Raw genomic sequence first — 21,551 nt, 5'->3', positions numbered from 1 at the left:
CACAATTTATTTTTAAAGATGTTATTTATTCATAAGAGACACAGAGAGGCAGAGACACAGGCAGAGGGAGAAGCAGGCTCCAAGCGGAGAGTCAATGTGGGACCCTGAGGGTCACGCCCTGAGCTGAATACAGGCACTCCACCACTGAGCCACGGGGCGCCCTTAATTCACATTTTTAAAAATTTAAATTCCAGCCTTTGACATAATGTGCTGTTGGTTTCAGAGGTGGAGGCCAGTGATCACACCCAGGGCTCATCCCATCACGGGCCACCACCCAGCCACCTCACAGCCTATTATTTTTTAATAAGTAAAACATTAACAGGATTCCTAAGGAGCCGACTCCCTCCCACCCCTGAGGGAAATCAGTCTTCTTAGTTTCTTTTTTTTTTTTTTAAGGTTAGTTATTTATTCATGAGGGACACGGAGAGGCAGAGACCCAGGCAGAGGGAGAAGCAGGCTCCACGCCGGGAGCCCCACGCGGGACTCGATCCCGGGACCCCGGGGTCACGCCCTGGGCTGCAGGCCGTGGCGCCAAGCCGCTGAGCCCCCCAGGCGTCCCCGTCTTCTGAGTTTCTAGCTCAGCTGTCTGTGCGTCTTTCTGCACAAACAAGCACATACATCTGCCGTTTTCCCCTCCCATTTGACTTTTTTCTCTGTAATGATTTTTTTTTTCCCCACACAAGTGACAATCAATTCTCCAATTCTGCGCACCACCGGGTGTCCCATATTCAACCCTATTCCCCGGAAGAGGCACAGACCCTGCCAGGGAAGGGCCTGGTCTGGGGAGCCTGCCTCCCGGTTCAGACCTTATCGGGGGGCCCCCCCCAGCCACCCTGTCTGTCCACCTCGACTACGAAGCTGGGGGATCACCTCTTCAGATTCGATTGCTCAGTAGAGTGACTTCCAGAACTCGGGAAAGCGCCTCCTGGACGACTAGTTTCTCATAAAGTTCACAAGTCAGGGCCGGGGGGGACGGGAGGGTGCACGGGCACAGCCCCACGGACACCCGCCGCCTAGCATGGCTCCCGCCCTGGCCCCAAGCAGCCTGCACCCCGGCCCGACCTCTTCAGCAGCGTAGCCAGGTGTGCCCTGAGAACAGAGGCCCCGCCTCGCAGGAAGTGCCCAGGGCTGGGGAGCTGCTCCCCGGGACCCCGGGACGGGACCAAATGCATTTTTTATTGCAGCACATGGACTTAACCCACGGGAAGCCAGTGCACAAGGTGTGATCGGACCCAGGACCCCCTCGTTCCCGCTGCGTCCCCCCACCCAGGGCTTTCCAGGTGCTTTAAACATTTTGCAACACAATGCTCCATGAATAATTTATGCATATGTGCTTTGTGTGGTTGGAGATTTAACTGCCTGGCAAACTCCCAGGAGTGGTCTTGCTGAGTTAAACCTGCCTTTAAGGGACCCCCGCAGCGGTTTGGCGCCTGCATTTGGCCCGGGGCGTGATCCTGGAGACCCAGGATCAAATCCCACGTCGGGCTCCCAGTGCATGGAGCCTGCTTCTCCCTCAGCCTGTGTCTCTGCCTCTCTCTCTCTCTCTCTCTGTGTGTGTGACTATCATAAATAAATAAAAATTAAAAAAAAAAAACCTGCCTTTGAGGGGACCCCTGCGGCTCAGCGGTTGGGCGTCTGCCTTGGGCTCAGGGCGTGATCCCGGGGTCCTGGGATCCAGTCCCGCGTAGGGCTCCCCACATGGAGCCTGCTTCTCCCTCTGCCTGTGTCTCTGCCTGTGTCTCTGTGTCTCTCATGAATAAATAAATGAAATATGAAAAAAAATGCTTTTGATTTATAAAATGTTATGATTTACGATTATAAATTTATTTTTATTTATTTATTTTTTTGATTATAAATTTAAAGCAGGGTCAGAGAGCAGGAAGTCCTGTCCTCTCAAAGGTCCTTCTAGCTTGGGTAAGAATCAGATGAGACAGATTAGCAGGAGAAAATCCAATTTAATGGGGTCGGGACAGGGACCCCATGCAGGCGTGGAAATTCCGAGTCAGACAAGGTGCGGGGCGTATGTCGTCGGGAACTAAGGAGAAGGCGGTGGGGCCTGGGGCTCCAGGGAGGGTGATGAGGCACAGGTCTGTCCTGCCTCACAGAGGGGTCACTCAGAGGGAACTGATCTGTTAACCACCCCTATTCTGGGAAGGTCCCCCAATTTAGATTCTTCTGCATAGTCAGGAGGGAGGTGGAAGTTTCTCTGGAGTCTGCAGGGTCCCAGTGCGTTCAGCTTAGAATGATCCACGTGGCACATTCTGGGGAGGTCTCTCCACTGGCTTCCTTGGCTTCCCAGCCTTTAAAGCTTCATTTAAAAGCTTACTAATGGGGGTGCCTGGGGGGGCTCAGTGGGTGAAGCACGGCCTTCGGCTCAGGTCATGATCTCGAGGTCCTGGGACCCAGTCCTGCCTCGGGCTCCCTGCTCAGCAGGGAATCTGCTTCTCCCTCTCCCTCAGCCTGCAGCCCCCCTGCCTATGCTCTCTCTCTCTCTCTCTCTCTGTCAAATAAATAATTTTTTTTTTTAAAAAAAAGAAAAAAGCAGGCAGCCCCGGTGGCCCAGCGGTTTAGCGCCGCCTTCGGCCGGGGCGTGATCCTGGGGTCCCGGGATCCAGTCCCACGTCGGGCTCCCCACATGGAGCCTGCTTCTCCCTCTGCCTGTGTCTCTGCCTCTCTCTGGGTCTCTCATGAATAATTAAAATAAAAATCTTCAAAAATAATAAACAAATAAAATAAAAAGAAAAACCCTTACTTCTGAATCTAGGTACTCTTGTGTTGGTGTGTCTTCCCTGATTCTGTACTTATTATTCTATTAACTTATACATTTGATGTATGTTCAGTCTCTCATTTTTGAAAGACATTTCACAGACATGATGAACTCGATTAATTAGATGCCTTAGGCATTTCAAGCTCTAACCACGCTGATACAGCTGATTCGAAGCATCCGGGTCACGTGCGGACCTCCAGACCCCCCTGTGATGCGCTGCAAGCACCTACATGCTCCCGCCACCGGACACGACGGCGTTGGTCACCGGGTCTTAATGGAAATTCTCTCACACATCTTAGAACTACAACCCAGGGGCACTGAGGTAACCCGTTGCCTTCAAACTAAACAAAACCAGTTGCTAAGGCGCCATCAGCGGGAACCAACAGGTCTCTACGAAGGCGACGGCCCCGGGGCTTCCGGGCAATCCCAACCCGGCTGCAGAGCCAGCTCCACACCACCTCCCGGAGCACCCGCAGCCCCCGGGGGCCAGGCCCAGGGCTCCGCAGGCCCCCGCCAGGCCCCGCTTTCTCAGGGCCCACACACCCTCTGGGTGCCCTGGAGATCTTGTTCTTACCCACAGTTTACGGACACCTCTTGCAAAAAGTCTTTCACGAGCCACGGGTGCCGGAGCAGAACCCCACGGTGTCGACAGCGTCAGATACACTGTCCAAAAGTTAAAACAATTCTTACCCAAACACAGAACGTGTCCCGAGTTCTTGGGCTCCCGGATGCGGGACAAGAAGTCCTAGGCCCCGCCAGAGGTCCCGCCCCACTGCAGGTCAGCACAGGGCGCCGCCGGCTGTCTGCAGGGCACGCTGCGCACCTCACGTGTCCTCTGCAAGTCAACGCCAAGTCGCCCGAGCCATCAAACACAGGCTCAGCCTCGTCCTTGGGGGCTGTCGCACCGTGGGGGGCACACTCGGCGCAGCTTAAGGAGGAGGAGAATTTTGTTTGGTTGGACGTGGTTTCCACAGTGAGAAGCACCTGCTGACAGGGCACCTCTTGAGGATGCACACAGCGGGTCACCCCCCTCCGCCCGGGGCCGGCTGCTGCAGCTACCCCCCCCCCCCCCCCCCCGCCACTTCCTATCACCCCCTCCTAGTCCTCCTAGGTCGTGGCGGTCGGTCGTCAAGGTCATCTCAAGGCTCACCTGCTTCCCCATCAGGCCAGCACCGCCCCAGCAGGTGGGAGGCCTCTGCTCCATCGTCATTACCTTCAGCAGCACCACCGGGTCCCCGCCCGAGACAAGGCACAGCAGCATGTCACTCCCGGCCCTGAGCACAGAGCTCGTCCGCCTGCCACACACCTGCCAGCTGCTGCCACACACCTGCCAGCTGCTGCCGAGAGGAAAGGGGAGCGTGCAAAGGGGCCAGCCGGGAGGGAGGCCCAGCTCACGGGGTGGGGGTGGGGCTCCACACTGCAGTGGGCTGCAGCGCCCTGGCACCTCTTACAACTGCAGGCGCCTGGGTGGCCCTTGCAGTGTGACCCCCGGGGGTGACCCTGATGTGGGGCCCACGGCGTGACCTGCGGGCTGCAGCTTGAGGAGCACAGTGCAACACAGCAGCCAGAACACACTCTTCCTCCCTCGATGCCCTACAATGTGCCCACTTTGCACACACGTGCCACACGTGCCCACACTCATATACACGTACGCACACGAGCTGCACGTGCACACACATGCACACTCACACATGCATGCAAACGTGTCCTCTCACTGTCTCCTCTCTGCAGATATCCCCACACACAGATGCATGGGCACGTTCTCTTGGGCGGACACCGTTCCCCAGGGTGGGGCGGTGGATGGGGGCAAGCAGAAGGTGGCAGCGCCCCTGGGGCTTGAATAGGGCTCCTTGAACGAGCCAGAGTTTGACCTGATGTGTGTGTGTGTGTGTTTAAGATTCCATTCATTTATTCATGAGAGACACAGGGAGAGAGGCAGAGACACAGGCAGAGGGAGAAGCAGGCTCCACGCAGGGAGCCCGACGTGGGATTCGATTCCGGGTCTCCAGGATCACGCCTCGGGCTGAAGGCGGCCCTAAACTGCTGAGCCACCTGGGCTGCCCCTGATGCGTGTTTTGAATAGATTTCCCCCAGAAGTGGTCTCCAGAACCACAGGGCAGAGGCCAGCCAGGTGGAGCGGCAGTGGCAGGGGGGTGGGTAGGGAACCTGGGGAGTCCTGGAAGGACCTGCAGGGCCTCACGGGGCACCGAGGGCCCCAGTCACCTGCAGCAGCCAGGCCCGAGCTGCAGCGGGGGATCAGCTGGTCTTGGAGGCCTTCATCTCCCGTCTCACAGGGAGCCCCGGTGCTGCGGCGGAGGCCTCAGGCCGCCTGTGCAGCGGCCCCATGGGGTGCACCCCAGTGGCTGGCACAGCAAGACTCAGCGCTGGCCGGGACAGCAGCTGGGGCCCTAGTGACCGGCAGCCCAGTGAGGTGCCCCCAGTACTGCTTAGAGCCTCAGCCCCTCCCACCTCCACCCCGCCAGAGATCCAGGCCAGGAGGGACTGAGGCACTTCTGAGGCATCTGCAGGAGATACAGGTCTCAGGAAACCCCCTGCCTCCTGCCTCACCTGCCCAGGGGGTGCATTCTGGTGCCCCGCAGGTGGACAGTGGAGGTCGGGCATGCTGAGGCTTCTCCCTCCGCGGGGGACCAGGCACCTGGGCGCAGCAGGCGTGCCTGGAGGCAGGGGGACTGGGCCCCATCAGACCTCCGGAGCACCGACCGGGTGTGCGTCAGGACAGGCAGGCAGGGGGACTTGGGGCAGCCCTGTGTCCCCTGTGTCCAGGCTGCGGGGAGGTAGCCAGGGTCACGCCGCCCTGGGGAGAAGCGTTCGCTGGGAGTGCGGGTGCCGAGTGCAGTCAGCTCCAGACCCACCCCCTGGGGCCTAGCATCCCCCCAGCGTCATCCTGCCCCGCCCGGTAGGGGGCTTTGTGCAAGCACTGGGGAGCTAACTGGACACGGTGCGGGGAGCAGAGAAGGGACTCGGGGCAGCCCCACGGGCTCAGCCTCCTTGGAGTCCCCGGGCCCGCAGGACCTGTGAGGCGTCTGGGCCTCCCACAGCCCGAGTACATCAACGGTCCTGTAGATGGTTCCCCTGGATGTTTTCTCTTTATTGTGCGCCGCTGTGCTCTTCCGTGACCTGAAAAATCACGGCCTTTTGAAGTGACAAGACTGTCATCTGTCTTTCATCCGTGTGCTGCCTCTGGGCCTCGCGGCACGGTGCTCAGGGCAGGAACAGCACGGTCAGCCTGCGGTTTGCCGGGGAGCAGAGGGGCTGCATGTGCACGTGGGTGCCCCTGCACACCAGAGGCCTCAGCCCGTGGGCCCCCATTACTGCCCCTGGGGTTCCCGGGCCGCAGCCAGGAGTCCAGGGCCTAAAAGGCCTGGCTGGTCACCCAGCTCGGCGTGGGCTCCCGGGCTCTCTGGCACAGCCAGGGTATGGCCTGCCAGGCCCCAAGGGTTCTCCAGGGCCCTGTGTGCCCCCGGGGAGCGTGGCTCTGGCCCAGGGCAGGTACGGGTGGGCCTGTTGAGTCCTCACCCCATGCTACAATTGTGGGGGCTGGCGTCCCTATTGCTCCTCAGCCTGGGGCCCAGACCATGGCGCCTGTTTTGGATAGCTCAGAGACCGGGTGCTGGGGCCCCTCGGGGAGGATCCTGGTACCAAGCATGAACCCAGGAAAGTTCTGGCACCCAAAGCCGCTCAGTGAGCCCTGTGGTTCACAGGCCCTCCCCTACTTGGCAGCTCCTCCTGTGACCTGGCCGGGCCCAGGGCCTGTGCTCACGCCGTCCCCTTGCCCAGAGCCCCTCCATTTCGTGCCCCCTCCTGCCTCTGTGGGGGCCTCCCCGGGCAGTCCTGGCCCCAGGAGGGAGGCGAGCGGGCCAGCCTGTGTTCAATCACCGCCTGTTAAGTGGGCACAGGCCGCCGGGTGGCCAGCTTTGGTTCAGCAACAGACCGCAGGCCCTGCTGTTCTTTCACACGAGAAGTTGAAATGGAGAAGTTTGTTGCTCGCGTATCCTGAGGACCGGTCCGGAGGGCTGGAGAGGCCACGTCGAGCCACGGGGGTCAAGGCAGGGCGCAGACAGCGGCGCAGAGGCTCACGGCGCTCCCAGGGGCTCCCGAGCTAAGGCCAGGTGGTCGGTTCAAACCACAGGAGCAGGGCTTGGGTAGGTCCGCGGTGCGGGGCTACGTAGGGGCACGACAGCGGGGCCGGGAGGCGGGCGCGCTGCGGACCTTAAGGGCTGCTGGGGAGTCGGGTCCCGGACTGTTTGCTAGTTGCTCTGTGCTGGGGTCTGGGGCCCGAGCTCCCCGGGCGGCCGGGTCAGCACGACGCCGCACAAAACGGATGCGAGGCAGCCGCCCGGAGACTCGCAGTGCGGCCCCTGCCCAGGCGCGCACGGGCACCGGGGTGCGGGGACAGGTGCGCAGCTCCAACCGCAGATCCGCCCGGAGATCACCTGCCAGCTGCTCGCTCGCTCACGGACGCGCTGAGGCTCAGGGCAGCACCTGGGGCCACCCCTGCTGCCCAAGGCCCTGCCCTCCGGTCCCTGGGCCCAGGGGGGTCTCGACGGTCCCGCAGGGCGCACAGGGGCGGGGCGGGGCTCAGAGCGGGGGGCGGGGCGCAGAGCGGAGGGGGCGGGGCTCAGAACGGTGGGGCGGAGCTCAGAGCGGGGGCGGGGCTCAGAACAGGGCGGGTCTCAGAGAGGAGGGGCGGGGATCAGAGAAGGGGCGGGGCTCAGAACGGCGGGGCGGGGCTCAGAGCGGAGGGGCGGGCTCAGAACAGGGCGGGGCTCAGAGCGGAGGGGCGGGGCGCTGAACAGGGCAGGGCCCAGAGCGGAGGGGCGGGGCTCAGAGCGGAGGGGGCGGGGCGCTGAACAGGGCGGGGCTCAGAGAGGAGGGGGCGGGGCTCAGAACGGCGGGGCGGGGCGCAGAGCGGGGGGCGGGGCGCAGAGCGGAGGGGGCGGGGCTCAGGACGGTGAGGCGGGGCTCAGAGAGGGAGCGGGGCTCAGAGCGGGGGATGGGGCTCAGAACAGGGCGGGGAGCAGAACGGAGGGCGGGGCTCAGAGAGGAGGGGCGGGGCTCAGAGAAGGGGCGGGGCTCAGAACGGCGGGGCTCAGAGCGGAGGGGGCGGGGTGCTGAACAGGGCAGGGCCCAGAGCGGGGGGGCGGGGCTCAGAGAGGAGGGGGCGGGGCTCAGAGCGGAGGGGCGGGGCTCCGTGTGGGGGCGGGGCGGGGCGGCGGGGCCCTGCTGCTCGCCCAGTGCTGCGGCTGCTGCGCCCCCACGTCCAGAACCGGCGCGCGGGTTTCGTCCCCGCAGGTACCTGCGTTCTCCCGGGGAAGAGCGTCTGCGGAAGCCCAGAAGCTCCGAGGTGGGCGCTGCCCTCTGAGCCCGGGAGCGGGCCCCGGGGGCGGGCGGCCGGGGTCGGAGGTCCCGGCCGGGCCGCGCCCCTAGAGCCCCAGGCCCCCCCGGGGAGAGGCGGCGGACACGCGGGGCTGTCGGGGTGTCCGCGCGGGGACGGACGCAGGGCGGCCGTGGCTGGCCCCGCAGGGCTCTGTGCACGGCGTGAGCTCCGTGGGTGCGTCCCCCTTGCCTGGCCTGGACCCCGCCGCCGCCGGCCCCGCGCTCCGTGTCCGGGAATGAGGGGCCGGTGCCTGGAAGAGCAGCTCAGGGGAGGGCCGCCCTGGTCCTCTGGACACTAACGGGCCGTCAGGCAGAGGCAGGCGCACCCCAAGGGGCCCGGGGGTCACAGGCAAGCCTGCTGCTTTCCCCAGCACCCTCTCGGGGAGCCTGTCCGAAATGCCGCCTCCCCAAACTGTGAGGCCACCTGGGCTGATGTCACCTCTGCCTTCCGAGCAGGCTGCGGGGTCGCCGGGGCAGTGTAAGGGCCCGAGGTTGGCGGTCCTGGCCAGAGGTGAGGGTCCCGTGTGCACCCCCAGGCCCCGGGGAGGCCGTGTCCGCAGGGCCAGCTGGGGGGCAGCCGGGCAGTCAGGCAGGAGGCACTGTCCCCAGCCCGTCCTGCCGTCACACGGGGTAAACCCCGAGGCCCTGGTGTCTCTTCAGCTGCAGAGACACGAACTGGCAGAAGCACATGCCCAGCTGGAGGTGGCCCTGAGCCCCCTGGACATCCTCAGAGGCGGGGAAGTACGCGTGGGCCACGCAGCAGGCGTAGCTGGACGAGAACCGCAGCATGGCCTCCCGGAACAGCGCCTCGCCCTCCGCGCACTCCAGAAAGACCTGCCTGCACTCCTCCAGGAGCACGTACACGAAGTGCAGCTTGTTCATGGTGTCACAGCCCACCAGCACGGAGTGGGGCGCCAGCAGGAGGTTGGCCTCGCCCGCTCTGAGGGCCAGCTCCCGCATCTTCCTCCTGGAGAACCTCTGGAACCAGCAGAGGGTGTTCACCGCCAGGACCAAGGCGAGGGGGCAGAAAAACACCCCGCACGAGAGGAGCAGGAAGCGCTGAGCCGGCGGGTTCCGCTGGAACCCCAGGACCAGGGTGAAGGACAGCAGCGCCAAGGAGACGAGAATCAGGAAGATGCCCAGCGGGACCCTGCAGCCCAGGTAGCGGAGGCAGGACCTGGGGGACTGCGCCCCGTTCAGGACGCCCAGGGCGCGCCGGTACACCTCGGGCTCCTCCAGCACCTCCTTCAGGGGGTCCGGGACACTCAGGGTGCTGAAGGTCCCCACCTGCCAAGACGACAGGCTGTCCTTGTTGATGCAGTTGAGGGTGAGGAGGGCCTTCCCGCTGTAGAGGGAGGCGGCCGGGCGCAGGGCCGGCACGGAGCGCGCCCCGCACAGGGTGGCCTGGCACAGGAGCCGCAGCACCTTGGGGTAGAAGCGGCTGTCGGTCGCCTCCAGGTAGGTCAGGTGGCTGAGGTGCAGCGGGACCCGGCAGGGCTTCAGCAGGACGGGGATGACGGCCTTCCTCTCCAGGCAGTAGCCGAACAGGGACAGGTCGGCCTCCAGGAGGCACCACCGGCTCTGCACGAAGTCCTGGCTCAGCAGCAGGAGCACCTTCTGGCTCTGCTGGATGCACTCGGCCATGTTCTCCAGGATGTTCCTGCCGGGGACGAAGTCCCGCTCGTGCAGACACACCCGCAGCCCCGGGAGGTCCGCCTCCAGGCGGCCGATGAGCGCGTGGGTCCACGCCGCGTCCCTGCTGCTGTAGCTCACGAACACGTGGAACTTCTCGCCGGGCCTCAGCGGGGGGATGGCCAGGGCCCCCCCTTCCTCCTCAGGGTCGGGATCCATGGGCACCGCCAGGGAATCCACCCCCGGGCAGCCGCCTGGGGTCTCCGGAGAAGGAAGCCGCCCTCAGGCTGTGAGACGGGAAGACAGACTCCCTCTGCGGGGACTCTGCGGAGGAGGGGAGGACCGCTGCGGAGGCCGGAGGACCACTGTGGAGGACGGGAGGACCGCTGCGGAGGATGGGCCAGGACGGCAGTGAGGCCCCAGGAGCCAGGGGGGAGCCGCCAGCAGCCCCAGGAACCACCCGCCTCGGCAGCGACCACCAGCTCCTGCTCCGTGCCCCCTTCCACCTCGGGACCCACCGGGAGGGCCGTCCGCATCCCTTGGCCATCGCCTGGCCCTGGCCCCCAGCCTCCCCCCTGGACCAAGCCCCCGCCCCCGGGGCGCCCCCGCTGCCCGGCCTGCCTCCGGGTCTCTGCCGCAGTGACCGAGCTCCCGGGGCCGTGAGCCGTCACCTGGGGCGTCCTCCCACCTGAGCAGTAGCCCGGTGCCCTGAACTGACCGCCAGGCTCCAGACTCTGAGAAATCACTAACATTTAGGAGCCCGGGCCCTCCCTGGGGCCCCTTCTAGAACATGCCAGCAGGTCTCTAAGCCGCTCCACAGCCTCGCAGCAAGATCCCACTGCTCAGACTCGGTGATCAGAGCACCCAGAGGCTGAGCTGGACACCCGGCCCCGCGAGGTGTGCGCCGCTCGCCCAGGAGGCTCGCCCAGCCCGACCCCCCAGGACTCCGGGCTGAGGCCCTGCCTCGTGCCTGCCACCACCTGGGCGCCCTGCACACCTCGCGTGGCGGCTGGTTCCCGGGCCGGCCTCACGGGCAGAGTGGGCTGCGATGCCACGGTGCCAGGCAGCCCCTGCTGAGACCCCTGCCCTTGGGTGCGCAGGAGCAGGGGGCACAAAAGGAGGGCCCGCGAGCAGCCCTGGGAGACCAAGGAGGAGAAGCCCACCTGCCCACCGCGGCCTCGCCCCTGCTCCCCCCGGTGGCTGGAGGCAGGGCGCCCATAGGAGGGGGCTCGCCCCGCAGCCCCACCCAGCACAGCACGGATGGAGCCGCTGCAGGAGGCCGTAGCGTTCACCCTTCCTGCCCGGCAGGCCCGGTGCACGGGCACCTTCCCCCTGCAGCCAGACGTCCTGTGAGCGGGGCTACGGGGGGCACTTCACCGGGGCCCCCTCCAGGGAGGGCTGCCCACCCCCCTCTCTCACCGGCGTCCTGCAGGTGGGTTGGGCGTGCGCGCGGCGCGGGACTCCGATGCTGCTCCTGCTCCGGGCCCCGAGGGCCCGAATAGCGCAGGCTCTGGCCTCACCGCTCCTCGGGCGAGGGGTCGGGCTGGGAGGCGACCTGGAACCCCCCACCCCACCCCCAGCGCTGTCCTCAGACAGAAGGAAGTCTGCAGCCAACACTTTCTAGAGGCATCTCTGCTCCAGCACGAGCAGTGGGAAACTGAAAAGGGAAGCAAATTGAGGAAGGCCCCTGGCGTGGGATGGGGGTGGGCGGACAGGGCCCCTTCTGAGAACGAAGCTGGGGACCTCACGGGGCCCGGCCGGACGGCGGGAGTAACGCGGCCATGACGCTCTTGAAATCGGCCCGGGGGTGATGCTGGGTGCTGCGCGGCAGCTTTGCTGGAGTCGCCGGCTCGCTGGGGCCCGCCTGGCGGGGAGGGCTGGGCGCCCCCGGTTGGTTCCTTGGAGCAGGCCTGGAGGGGGCGGGGGGGGCATCCTCTGTGTCCCCGGGGCTGGCGACGCCCTCCAAGAGCCGATGGCAGCTGCTGGGTGACTTCCCCAAACAGTGGAGCTCGCCTCCCCCGCCCCCCCAGGCCTGGAGGTGCAGCCTCCCGGAGGCTTCCCCCCACCCACCCCCACCCCGGCCCCTCCCCCAGTCCTACTCCATGACCCAGGGGAGTAGCGTCTGTGCCCCCGGGGCCTGTGCCCACCCCCACGGCCCCCCCACCTGAGCCAGAGGCCCATCTCCCACCTGCACCATCTCGGTTCCGGTTCCCGTGGTCACTTAGCAGAACAGCTACTCGGACTCACACCTGAGGAAGAAACTCCAAGCCGCACGCTCCTGTGTGATTCCTACAAACAGCAGAACCCAGAATCGACGAAGCGGCTCGATGCCTTGATGCCAGGGAGACCAAGGAGGAGAAGCCCACCTGCCCTGCGACGTGTCACCACCGGTTTGGGGCACAGCCTGCTACCGTCCCCAAGAGGCCTGGAGACACGGGCCTGCCCTTTGAGGACCGAATCCCCTAGAAAAAGGCCGTATGTCCAGCTGATGGACTTGTGCCTGAAACAACGGGACGTCGAGGGACGTGCACTTGCAGCACTGTCACTGTTTGGAGGATAAGAGTTTTTCAAAATATTTTATTTACTTGAGCGAGAGCGAGAGAGCAGACACACGCTGGCCGCACAGCGTGGGGGCGGGGAGGCAGCGGGAAAGGGAGCAGCAGACTCCTGGCTGAGCCTGGGGTCCACGCAGGGGCTCGGGGCTCGACCCCCCAACCCTGAGAGCGTGACCTGAGCCGTCAGCCCGGCGGCCCCGGTAAGGAGGATTTCCACAACTAGTCCTTTGAGGGGCCACCCTCCCTGCACACTCTGCCCCCCAATCACACAGACACTCTCCCTCCCCAGCACCCGCCCCCAGAAGTGGGGTGGCCTGGGGTGACCCCCCCCACAAGGACAGGGCAGGAGCCCTGGAGTTCTGCTCAGCAGAGGGGACGGCGCCAGGGGTGGCTCCACCTGCCAGGACCCAGGAAGGCAGGGAGAGACGGGGGCGGGCGGGCAGCGGGGTGCAAAGGCTGAAGACAGTCCCCCCAGGAGGGCTGTTTGGGAGCCCCTGACCCCCCCCCGACAGCCCCCGCTGGGGGCACCCTGGGCGGTAGATCTGCTGGGCAGGGCCTCCCAGCTGCACACCCCTGCCCTCCTGGCTCTGGGGGCACCTGGGGACACGACCCTGCCCCCCACGGCCATGGATGCCCCTCCCCCTCTGCAAGGCCGGGGACCCCAGACCCAGACCTCGGTTCCCTACCAGAGCCAAGGGGAAGAACTGGGGGCATCGGGAGGATCTGCACCCCACACTCATTCACGCGGTAGCCTGGGCTGTGGGGAGTGCGGGAGGGCCAGGTGGGGGTTCAAGTGGGGACCCCCCCCACCGTCACCACTTTCCTTGTTACCTCTGCTTCCCCAGCAGACTCCGCTCCTCACCAAGGGGGTTTGCTCCTTAGGTTCAGCACCAGGGGCAGGGCTCCCGGGGGTCCCTGGGGTCTCAGAGCAGTGACGCCCCCGCCCCCAGGGGTCCAGTGTGTGCCAGGCGGGCCTGAGAGGGCAGCTGCTGCCTCTGACCAAGGGCTGGGGGCCCTGCTCCTCGGGGGGCCGGGTGGGGGGAATCCTGGTCCTTCCTCAGGCCTGGGCCCACCCCCTCCACCCCGACTCTGACTCCGAGGGAGTCACTGGGCGTCCAGCACCAAGGACGGGGTCGGGACTGGCGAGGGGCACCTGGGGAGGCGTGGGGGACACGCCTGCAAGTCCCCTCCTCTTCCGGGGGGTCCCCTCCTCGGCAGCCCACGGAGAGCAGAGCAGACCCTGGGGGGTGGGGCGTGCACAGCCCCCGGCGCCCCCATCGCCGGTCAGGGATCCCCGGCAGTGGTCAGTCGTCCTTGGGGCCTTGTCCCTGGCGCAGGAAAGACTTTGCTCCTAAGAAACCTACCAGGGACTCAGGGGAGGGGGTGACCCCCAGAGCTCAGGGGCTCCGCGCAGGGTGCTGCTTCCCTTCCCACCTGCTTCCCGACCGGCCCTGCCCTGACGCTCTGGAAGGTGCCCGGAGGCTTGAGGCTCCCCGGGCCTGGCCTCACTTGGTGCACCTGCTGCTCGGCCCCAACAGCCCCCCGTCTGCGCTCGGCCCCTGTCCCCTCACCGTCTGTCGACACCCCAGGGTCACGACCTGGGCTGAGGGCAGACGCCCAACCACTGAGCCCCCCAGGCGTCCCAACAAAGCATTTCTTTTGACTTCCTTCCAGAACAAGGGCCGACACAGAAAACAGAACTGCCGCCGCGGGGCAGCTGTGCAGGGCGTCGGAGCACCGGGGTCGTGGCACCGTGTGTCCATGGTGACTGCTGCCCAGGACGGCTCCCGAAGGCCACTGTGGCTCGCACCCCCCAGGGGGTGATTTGAGAATTTAGGGCGCACACAGGAGGCCCCTTCTCCGCTTGTTCCTGGAAAAGGGTCTGGAAACAGGCACAGCTGGCAGCCGTCCCCGCGGGCCGGGAGGGGACACGCCGCCGAAGGAGGGCCCAGACTCAGGCGGGGGCCGAGCGTCCTTCCCGGATTGTCCCAGCGCAGGACGGACAGGTGTCCAGGCCGCTTCCAGACGCACCTGCGTCATGCCGGGTCCATCCGTCCAGACACTGGGGCCCTCGGGACCGTCAGCTGCTGTGGCCAGCCAGGCCTGCAGCTGGACCTTCAGGTGACGGCCGGAGGTCCGTGCCCCCAGGCACAGCAGCTCAGGATCTGGGAGTGAAGCGGGAGCGGGGCTGGTCCCACACGGAAGGACGCCCCATCGCGGTCAGTGGGCTCCAACACCTGGGAAGAGCCAGCCGGGGGTGGGGTGATGACCACATGGCACTGCCTTCCGGGCCTCCCCCCCGCCCCGTGCCAGCCTTGTTGGCCTCGCCTCGGCCCCCCCCCACTCCTGCCCTTAGAGTCGCTGCTCAGACCTCATGCTGGGGTTTCCCTGACGGCACCCCCGGGGCTGAGGAGGACGGTTCCCTGCCCGGAGTGTGGGCGGTGCCCCTCACTGGCTGACCCTGGACAGGTCGAGGCTTGCCTGGAGGCCGGGCCCACCTCCCCTTGGCCAGGCTTGGGCCGGGGCGGCGGCGGGGGCCGGGGGGCGGCCACCTTCTCGTACCAGGTACTGCCTCCCACTCGGCATCTTCAGAACCTGGAGGTCAGCCTGGAGGTACCACTTGTCCTCGCATTCGCCCTGAGGCACGACCACCGGGACGCCGTGTGACCCAGAACCCAGGGCACCCCTCAGAGCCCCCAAGTCCCCAGCTGGGTCCGGCCCACTCGGCCGGGCTGGCCACAGAGAGGCGGGCAGGGCCGGCGCAGCCACCGGTCAGCTCGTCCGCACCCGGAGCCCTGGGGCCCGGAGCTCCCGGCCCTCCCCCGCGGCCGTGTCGGTGGGGCCTTGCTCCCGGCCTGCCTGGCTCCGAGGCCCAACAGGGTTAGGGCCACTCCAAGCCCCGGAAGGCCCCGTCCCCGCTGCGGCTTTGCAGGCAGGACTCCCACCCCCTGGGGCGGGCCTGCATCTGGAGCCGGCAGCTCCTGGAAATCAGTGGAGGCTGCATTTGTTCTGAGCATTAAGGGACGTCAGTGAGAATTCAGGGGGGGAAATGTGAGGCCGCGAGGCCGTGGGGCGTTTTCCCCTGTGCCCGGAGCGAGGCAGCTCGGAGGGGCTGTGCTCGTCCGTGTCTTGTCCAGCGCCGCCCGGCTCAGGCCGGTGCCCCTCAACACCCCCCGCTGTCCTGAGCCCCCTCCCCTGGGATTTACAGGCTTAATCAAGCCACTCTGGCTTCTCGGGGCTTCTGGCCACCACAGGAGTGAGATTTGGGAATCAGGGTTTCAGCTCCGAATTCCAGGTCCAAGTAGAAAGCGGCTCGCAGGTCCCCTCTGGAGTTCCCAGCGTCAGACCTCCCCGCAGCAGAGGGCAGGGAAGCCCCGGGGACGGTCCCCGAGCGGAGGCCACCCCCGGGGCTCAGGCTGGCCGGCAGCAAGGCCCCAGCTTCCAGCCCCGAGAGCTTCACACGCAACGGACGCCCAGTGTTGGGTCAGCCTGAAGATGGGAGATGAGGACACGAGTGTCAGGCCCTCTGCGTGGCCCCGAAGTCTCAGTGTTCATGACCCTGTACCTGGGAAATGATTAAGAAACGTTCCACGTGGGCAGCCCGGGGGGCTCAGCGGTTTAGCGCCGCCTTCGGCCCAGGGCGTGACCCTGGGGTCCTGGGATCGAGTCCCGCGTCGGGCTCCCTGCAGGGAGCCTGCTTCTCCCTCTGCCTGTGTCTCTGCCTCTCTGTGTGTTTCTCATGAGTAAATAAACAAAATCTTAAAAAAAAAATAATTCCATGATCTGCCCCAAACAACATGTCCTATGGGCCTGCGACATGTATTACACCGTGAATATGCTGTTTGGCCAAGCAAAGGGCAAAGTCTCAAGTGCCCATCGGCGTCCTGGTAGGGCCTGCCTGCTGCCGCTCCCGGTGTCCAGAGCAGGAGCAGGGCCATCCTCCGGGGACGGTGGCCACTCCACAGCTCTCCCCAACAAGGGAACGGGGGGTCACTCTGGTCCAAAAGAGGACATGGGGCTCTGGAAGGTGGGAGCGGTAGGAGGTGATCAGCCGCTTCTTTTGTTTTTAAAGCCTCATGAAAAAAATGATAACAAATAAAAATAAAGCCTCCTCATTCCCTGGGGTCCTGGCCCAGGTCTGAGTCTCTGCAGCCTGGTGGCCTAGGGGTCTTCCCTGCAGGACGCCCCCCCCCCCCAGGGCTCTGCAAGGATGCGCTGCACCTGGATTCCTGTGGCACCTACCGGACTCCGCCCCTGAAGCAGTTTTCACAGCCAGGGAAGCGCAATTGCCCCGCCTGGACACGGTCCTCCCCGAGAGGTACCGCCTGTTTACTCAGGCCCTTGGAACACCCCTCCCGCATCGTGTGGGCGCGGGGACAGTGTGCGCAGCCCAGAGAGGCCGGCGGGCCTGGGGACGCAGCCTTGGGGCCTGGAGCTTGTGGACCCGCAGGCCCCGCCACGGCGCCGGGCCGGGCAGGAGCACCTCCCCGGGGAGCACGACCCCTGTCTTCTGTGAGTCCCTCGGCCCGGCTGCTGAGCTGGGGCCCCGACAGCAGCCACTGTGCTGCGGTTCTCGCGCATCAGGAGAGGTCCCTGCAGCCGCGAGCCGGCGGGGAGCCCACAGCACCCCCACACTCCTGCCCTTGGCCTCTCTGCAGCGGCAGCTGCCCCCAGCCCGGGGGTGAGGAGCGTGCAGGTTCCCGGCAGCTCCGGACCTGGCGGCGCAGGGTGCACCCGGACCACAGAGGCCAGAGGAGGGCGGCGCCCGCACCCTGCCCCCTGCGCCCACTTTCCTCGCGGCCCACACCCGCCGCAGGGGCCGCCCCCACCGCCCCCCTCAGCCCCAGGGCTCCTCCCAGAGACAGCTTCTGGCTGTTTCGCTTTGTTCAAAAATGGCCACAACAGCACGTGCTCCCATATCCTCTGGGCTCTGGGGGGGCCCTTTTAAGCCCAGGACCACGCTGACCTGACCCAGAGCCCCCACGGGCTCCCGAGGTTTCCACCTGCGGGCCTCTGGCTCTGTCAGTCCCGGGGCCCCGCCCCGTGCATCCCTCCCCCACGGTCCTCCCCCCCTCTCCTCCCCTCCGCGGTCCTCTCTGATGTGGGGGGGGCGGCGGGGGCTGGCTTCCGCCCTCAACGCTGCTCTGGGTTCCCGCGTCTGCTCCCCTCTTCCCAAGCCGGAGCCTGGGCAAATGCTGCCCTGCTCAGCTCGCCGCCTGGCCCTGCCATCCCCTGGCTGAGCCTCAGCCTGTCGCACACCGGGGCGGGGGGGATCTGACCCATCAGGGCATCCTGGCCCAGGAGGGCAGCGTCTCAGCAAGTGGGGACGTTGGCTGAGCGCTGATGGGGGCCGTTCCCATTCCAGGATGGACTAAGGGGGCTCCAGGGAGCCTCGGGCCGGAGCCAGGCCCCTGGGGCCCTGAGAGGGACGGCAGCAAGGCCTCTAGAGAGATGGGAGCAGGAGGGGTCCCTGAGGCCCAGACCTTGTGCCCAGGCCCCACGCGTGCGTGGGTCGCCCCCGTTCCTCAGCCTGGCCAGTGCCAGACGCTGGGCCAGGGCGGTGAGCCAGCCAGCCAGCCGGAGAGGAGGGGCATCCAGGCGGCGTCCAGGCGGCATCCGGGAGGGAGCCCTGAGCGCCGGGGTCTCAGGAGGGCTCGCAGCGGCGGGCACACAGCCTCGGAGTGGACAGTCGCTGGGGCGCCGGGCCTCACAGGGGCGGAACCACTGCCGCCGCCGCCTACCTCCTCCTCCTGGGCTCCCGTGAGAGCACAGGCCCCTGAGGGCCGTGGGGCTGGGGCTGGGCGCCCGGGAGAGGTGGTGCGGGGCCCAGGGGGAGGTCCGCCGCCCCCGCTCAGGGAGTCTGGGGGGTGAGAGCGCGCATCAGGAGTCACCAGGGCTGGCCCCACGCCGCCCGCCTGGTCACCAGGCTCCCCGCGCCTCGGGTGCCTCCCGGGGTGGACTGGCCCCTGTGCGGCTGTAAGGACTTCGCACAAAAGGGGCGATGCCACACAGCACACGCTCCCCGCGAGGTTCTGGAGGCGAGATGTGCAGGTGGTTTCCTTGGGCTACAGTCACGGCGGCGGGTTGGCACAGCCCAGGCCTGGTTTCCAGACGCTTCCCGCAGGGCCTGCGGCAGGTGCAGGTGTCTGCAACCCCTCTCCTTTGGGGAGGCTCACGATCACCCGGGGTCTGTCCGCCTGAGGACCATGTGTCCCCACCTCTGGGGCAGGTGTTAAGTCAGGTGAGCACCCGGGCGTGTTCCCAGGCCCCCGAGGGCTGGGGCGCAGGTATGGGCCTGGACAAGACGGCAGGGGCCGCAAGGATGGAGGGTTGCTCAGCCCCAGGGGGCTCCTGCTCTGCTTTCAGGCTCGGGAGGTTTGGCGGGTGTGGCAGTGAGCTGGCCTGGCAGACAGACGGCAGACAGGACAGACGGGCCGGGGCCACCCCTCCGTCCACCTCCAGGTGGACGTCCCGTCCCTCCTGCCCCCTCTGGCCAGAGGTTGGGTAAAGTGCCACTTGTGTTTGCAGCAATTTTGCACCAAGTTGAGAAGGAACAAGTCAGGCTCCAGCTCGAATGCCCCCGGGGAGGGGAGTGGCCCGGCCTCGCAGGGTGAATGGGGGCTGCCGGTGGTTTCCAACAGGACCTTCCTGGGACATTAGGGTCTGGGGAGCGCGGCTTTGGAGGAGTCCTATAGTGAGACCCCAGGGCCAGCTGCAGGCCGTGGTCCCACTGGGTGAGAACTGCTGATTGCCACTGGCCCCCACGTATAGGGGAAAGTCTGCCCCAGTCTTTCCATCGAGGACCGGGACATGCGTCCTGATATCCAAGAGGAACAGTCGGTTTCTTCAGTAAAGAGATGTCACCTTGACCCCATGGCACCGGCTAGCTTGGGCTTCACATGACCCCACATCCATGGCACCAAACACTCCCCTCCACCAAGATTTTTGAGGAGAAACGGCATTTCTACCTTAGTCCTGTCCATAAACTTGGCCATAGGAGTCCTACAAAATGAATCCGTTCTTAGCATCAGTCATTACACTGATTCCCCCAAGGGAGCCCCGAGCAGGACTTCCAGACGGCCCAGCTCTGTAATTGAAGGCGAAGGATGTGCTCACTCCCTGCGGAGGCAGCCCAGACGGAGGCACCGGACACTGGAAGGAAAAGCGGGCCTTTGGGTGACCTTGTGTCCCCGCACAGCTCAGAGCAGGTGGTGGGTTGTGGTGGGGACCGGTGCCGTCGGAAGGTGGGGTGATGGGGCCAGTGTTTCCCGGGGCGCACCTGGGATGGGGGCCAGTGGCCTCGGCATCCAGCAGCCTCGGGCTGCGGCCGTCTCCTGTTCACACAGCCTGCCTGGCCTGCTCCTGCGCGGGGTGGGGGCGCCAGGTGACCACAGTCAGCTTTCTCTCTTCTGGCGGCCAGAGACGCCGTCTAGTCTTTCTTCACACACGAGACGTGAGTCGTGCAGGCTGCTGCTGCGTCTGGCTCCGAGACCCCGTCCGACCACAGCACACGCCCCCGTCACCCACCCAGACGCCACCTTCGGGGTGTCCTGACAGACACGGGGCAGGCTAGGGCAGCTCGCTGTCACCCTCATTAAAATTCTTCTTCAAGCACTTCTGTGAGTGGCGGCTGAAGGTAAACTACCGGGAGACGGTCCATCAAAGACGGTGCTTTAAGGATCCATCTTCATGGACCGGGAACATCTTTACTACCTTAGGGAGGGGCAGCCCGCCTGGGGTGGGGAGAGCGGTGCCCTCGCCACGCTGGCCGCCAGCCCCCACCCACCGGGGCCCCTTCTGCATCTGCCGGGGGAGAGCTCTCTAATTGAATTTCTCTGGCTGAGCCAGACAGTTAACCGGCCCCCAAGCTGGATTTCGTTAAAGCAACTTTGGTTTTTCAAGAATAAACATGCACTGATCCAGGTTGTGCTTCCCGTGTCTGTCGTGACCCGCAGACGGTCTCCGGATCTGTTCTCAAACTTCGGGCAGAGGCCGCCGGCAGCCTGCAGCAACCCGCTGAGGGTTTTAATCCACAAACTGCCCAGTTTTGGAAAGAATGTGAGTAAGTGCGGGTGTCCCAGGGCCTCCCCTCCCACCCGCACCTGGTCCGTGTGTTCCCCAAGAGCAGCCCTGGCCAGCGTCGGCTCAGGCCCTCCCCCCTGGACCCTTCCCGAGTCCCTGGTCCCTGGTCCCTGGTCCCTGGTCCAAGTCCTGGGCCCATTGGGGCGAGTGGTGCGGCGCGGGAGGGGCTGACGGCAAGCACCCCTCACCTAGCGCTCTTGGCCACCAGCGGCCGAGGGGCCTGAGGGCCAAGCCCTGCCACCCTAGAGCAGCGAAGAGGTCGCCCCCCTGCCACCTGCCCAGGGGCCTTGGCTGCGCCCTCTGGCCGCTCCCAGGGCCGGTGTGGGCAGTGCTGGGTGCCTGAAGGGCCACCAGGGCCCAAGGCGACCTCGGGAGGACGGAAGCGGAGCCGCCAGGCCCGGCGCTGGGCGGTCACCCGCAGCCCTGGGTTGGGGGACCGCCCGAACCTGAGCGGCGCGAAGGGCTGGCTCCGGGCAGGGAAGCTGGGCCACTCCGTGGGACCCTGGGCGCCCTGGGCAGCTCGGCAGCTTGTGGCAGGAGGTGCGGCCTGGCCAAGGGCTCTGGGAGAGGCAGGCTGCGAGGACAGGGGCGCGGGGAGCAGGGCCCCAGGTGGCAGACTCCCTCCCCCCTCCCCCCTCCAGGTCCGAAGCCAATGGGCGCCCAGGCTCCCGCAGCGACGGGATGGCACCGCCCCGGGATGGCACCGCCCCGCCCGCCCCAGGCTGCGAGTTCCGAGTTCCAGCAGCGCAGGGACCCGCTGGGCTTGGGGAGGGGAGGCCGGGGCGGCGGAGCCCTGGGCTGGGCTCCCCGGCGGCCGCTCATCCTCCCCACGCAAGCACCGCGTGGCCCGTCCCGTCCCCGTCTTGCAGGCCCAGGGCGGCAGCAGCGGGCGGCACACAGCGAGGTGGCGGCCCTGCAGGTGCCAGGTCTCCGCGCCGGGCCACCGGCCACGTGTATTACCTGGTGGGGGGGGCGGGGGCGGCCGGGCTGCTGGCTTCCCACTGGGCGCCAGGTGGGTGTCGGCCCCACCTGTTCTGTGTTTCAGGTTTCATGTTCCTGCTGTTAGTACATGTTCTGATGCCTCAAGCCTACCTGCAGGGTCTTACAGATAAAACACG

General features: G+C 66.0%; 1 protein-coding gene across 1 annotated transcript; it reads right to left on the bottom strand.

Moving 5' to 3' along the window:
• Window positions 1-8,275: 8,275 nt before the first annotated feature.
• Window positions 8,276-11,397, bottom strand: LOC129493975 (uncharacterized). Its single transcript, XM_055300699.1, has 2 exons — window positions 11,216-11,397; window positions 8,276-10,182 (listed from the first exon to the last, which is right to left on the bottom strand). The coding sequence occupies exon 2, from the start codon at window positions 10,013-10,015 to the stop codon at window positions 8,786-8,788; it is 1,230 nt and encodes a 409-aa protein (XP_055156674.1). The 5' UTR covers window positions 10,016-10,182; window positions 11,216-11,397; the 3' UTR covers window positions 8,276-8,785.
• Between the last annotated feature and the right edge of the window lie 10,154 nt (window positions 11,398-21,551).

Source organism: Nyctereutes procyonoides, unplaced genomic scaffold (genome assembly GCF_905146905.1).
Source record: "Nyctereutes procyonoides isolate TBG_1078 unplaced genomic scaffold, NYPRO_anot_genome, whole genome shotgun sequence".
Taxonomy (NCBI): domain Eukaryota; kingdom Metazoa; phylum Chordata; class Mammalia; order Carnivora; family Canidae; genus Nyctereutes; species Nyctereutes procyonoides.
This window is presented reverse-complemented; position numbering and strand designations above follow the sequence as displayed.

Excerpts from the sequence above, each read along its gene's own strand:
- LOC129493975 (XM_055300699.1), bottom strand. The coding sequence starts at position 10,015 with ATGGATCCCGACCCTGAGGAGGAAGGGGGGGCCCTGGCCATCCCCCCG.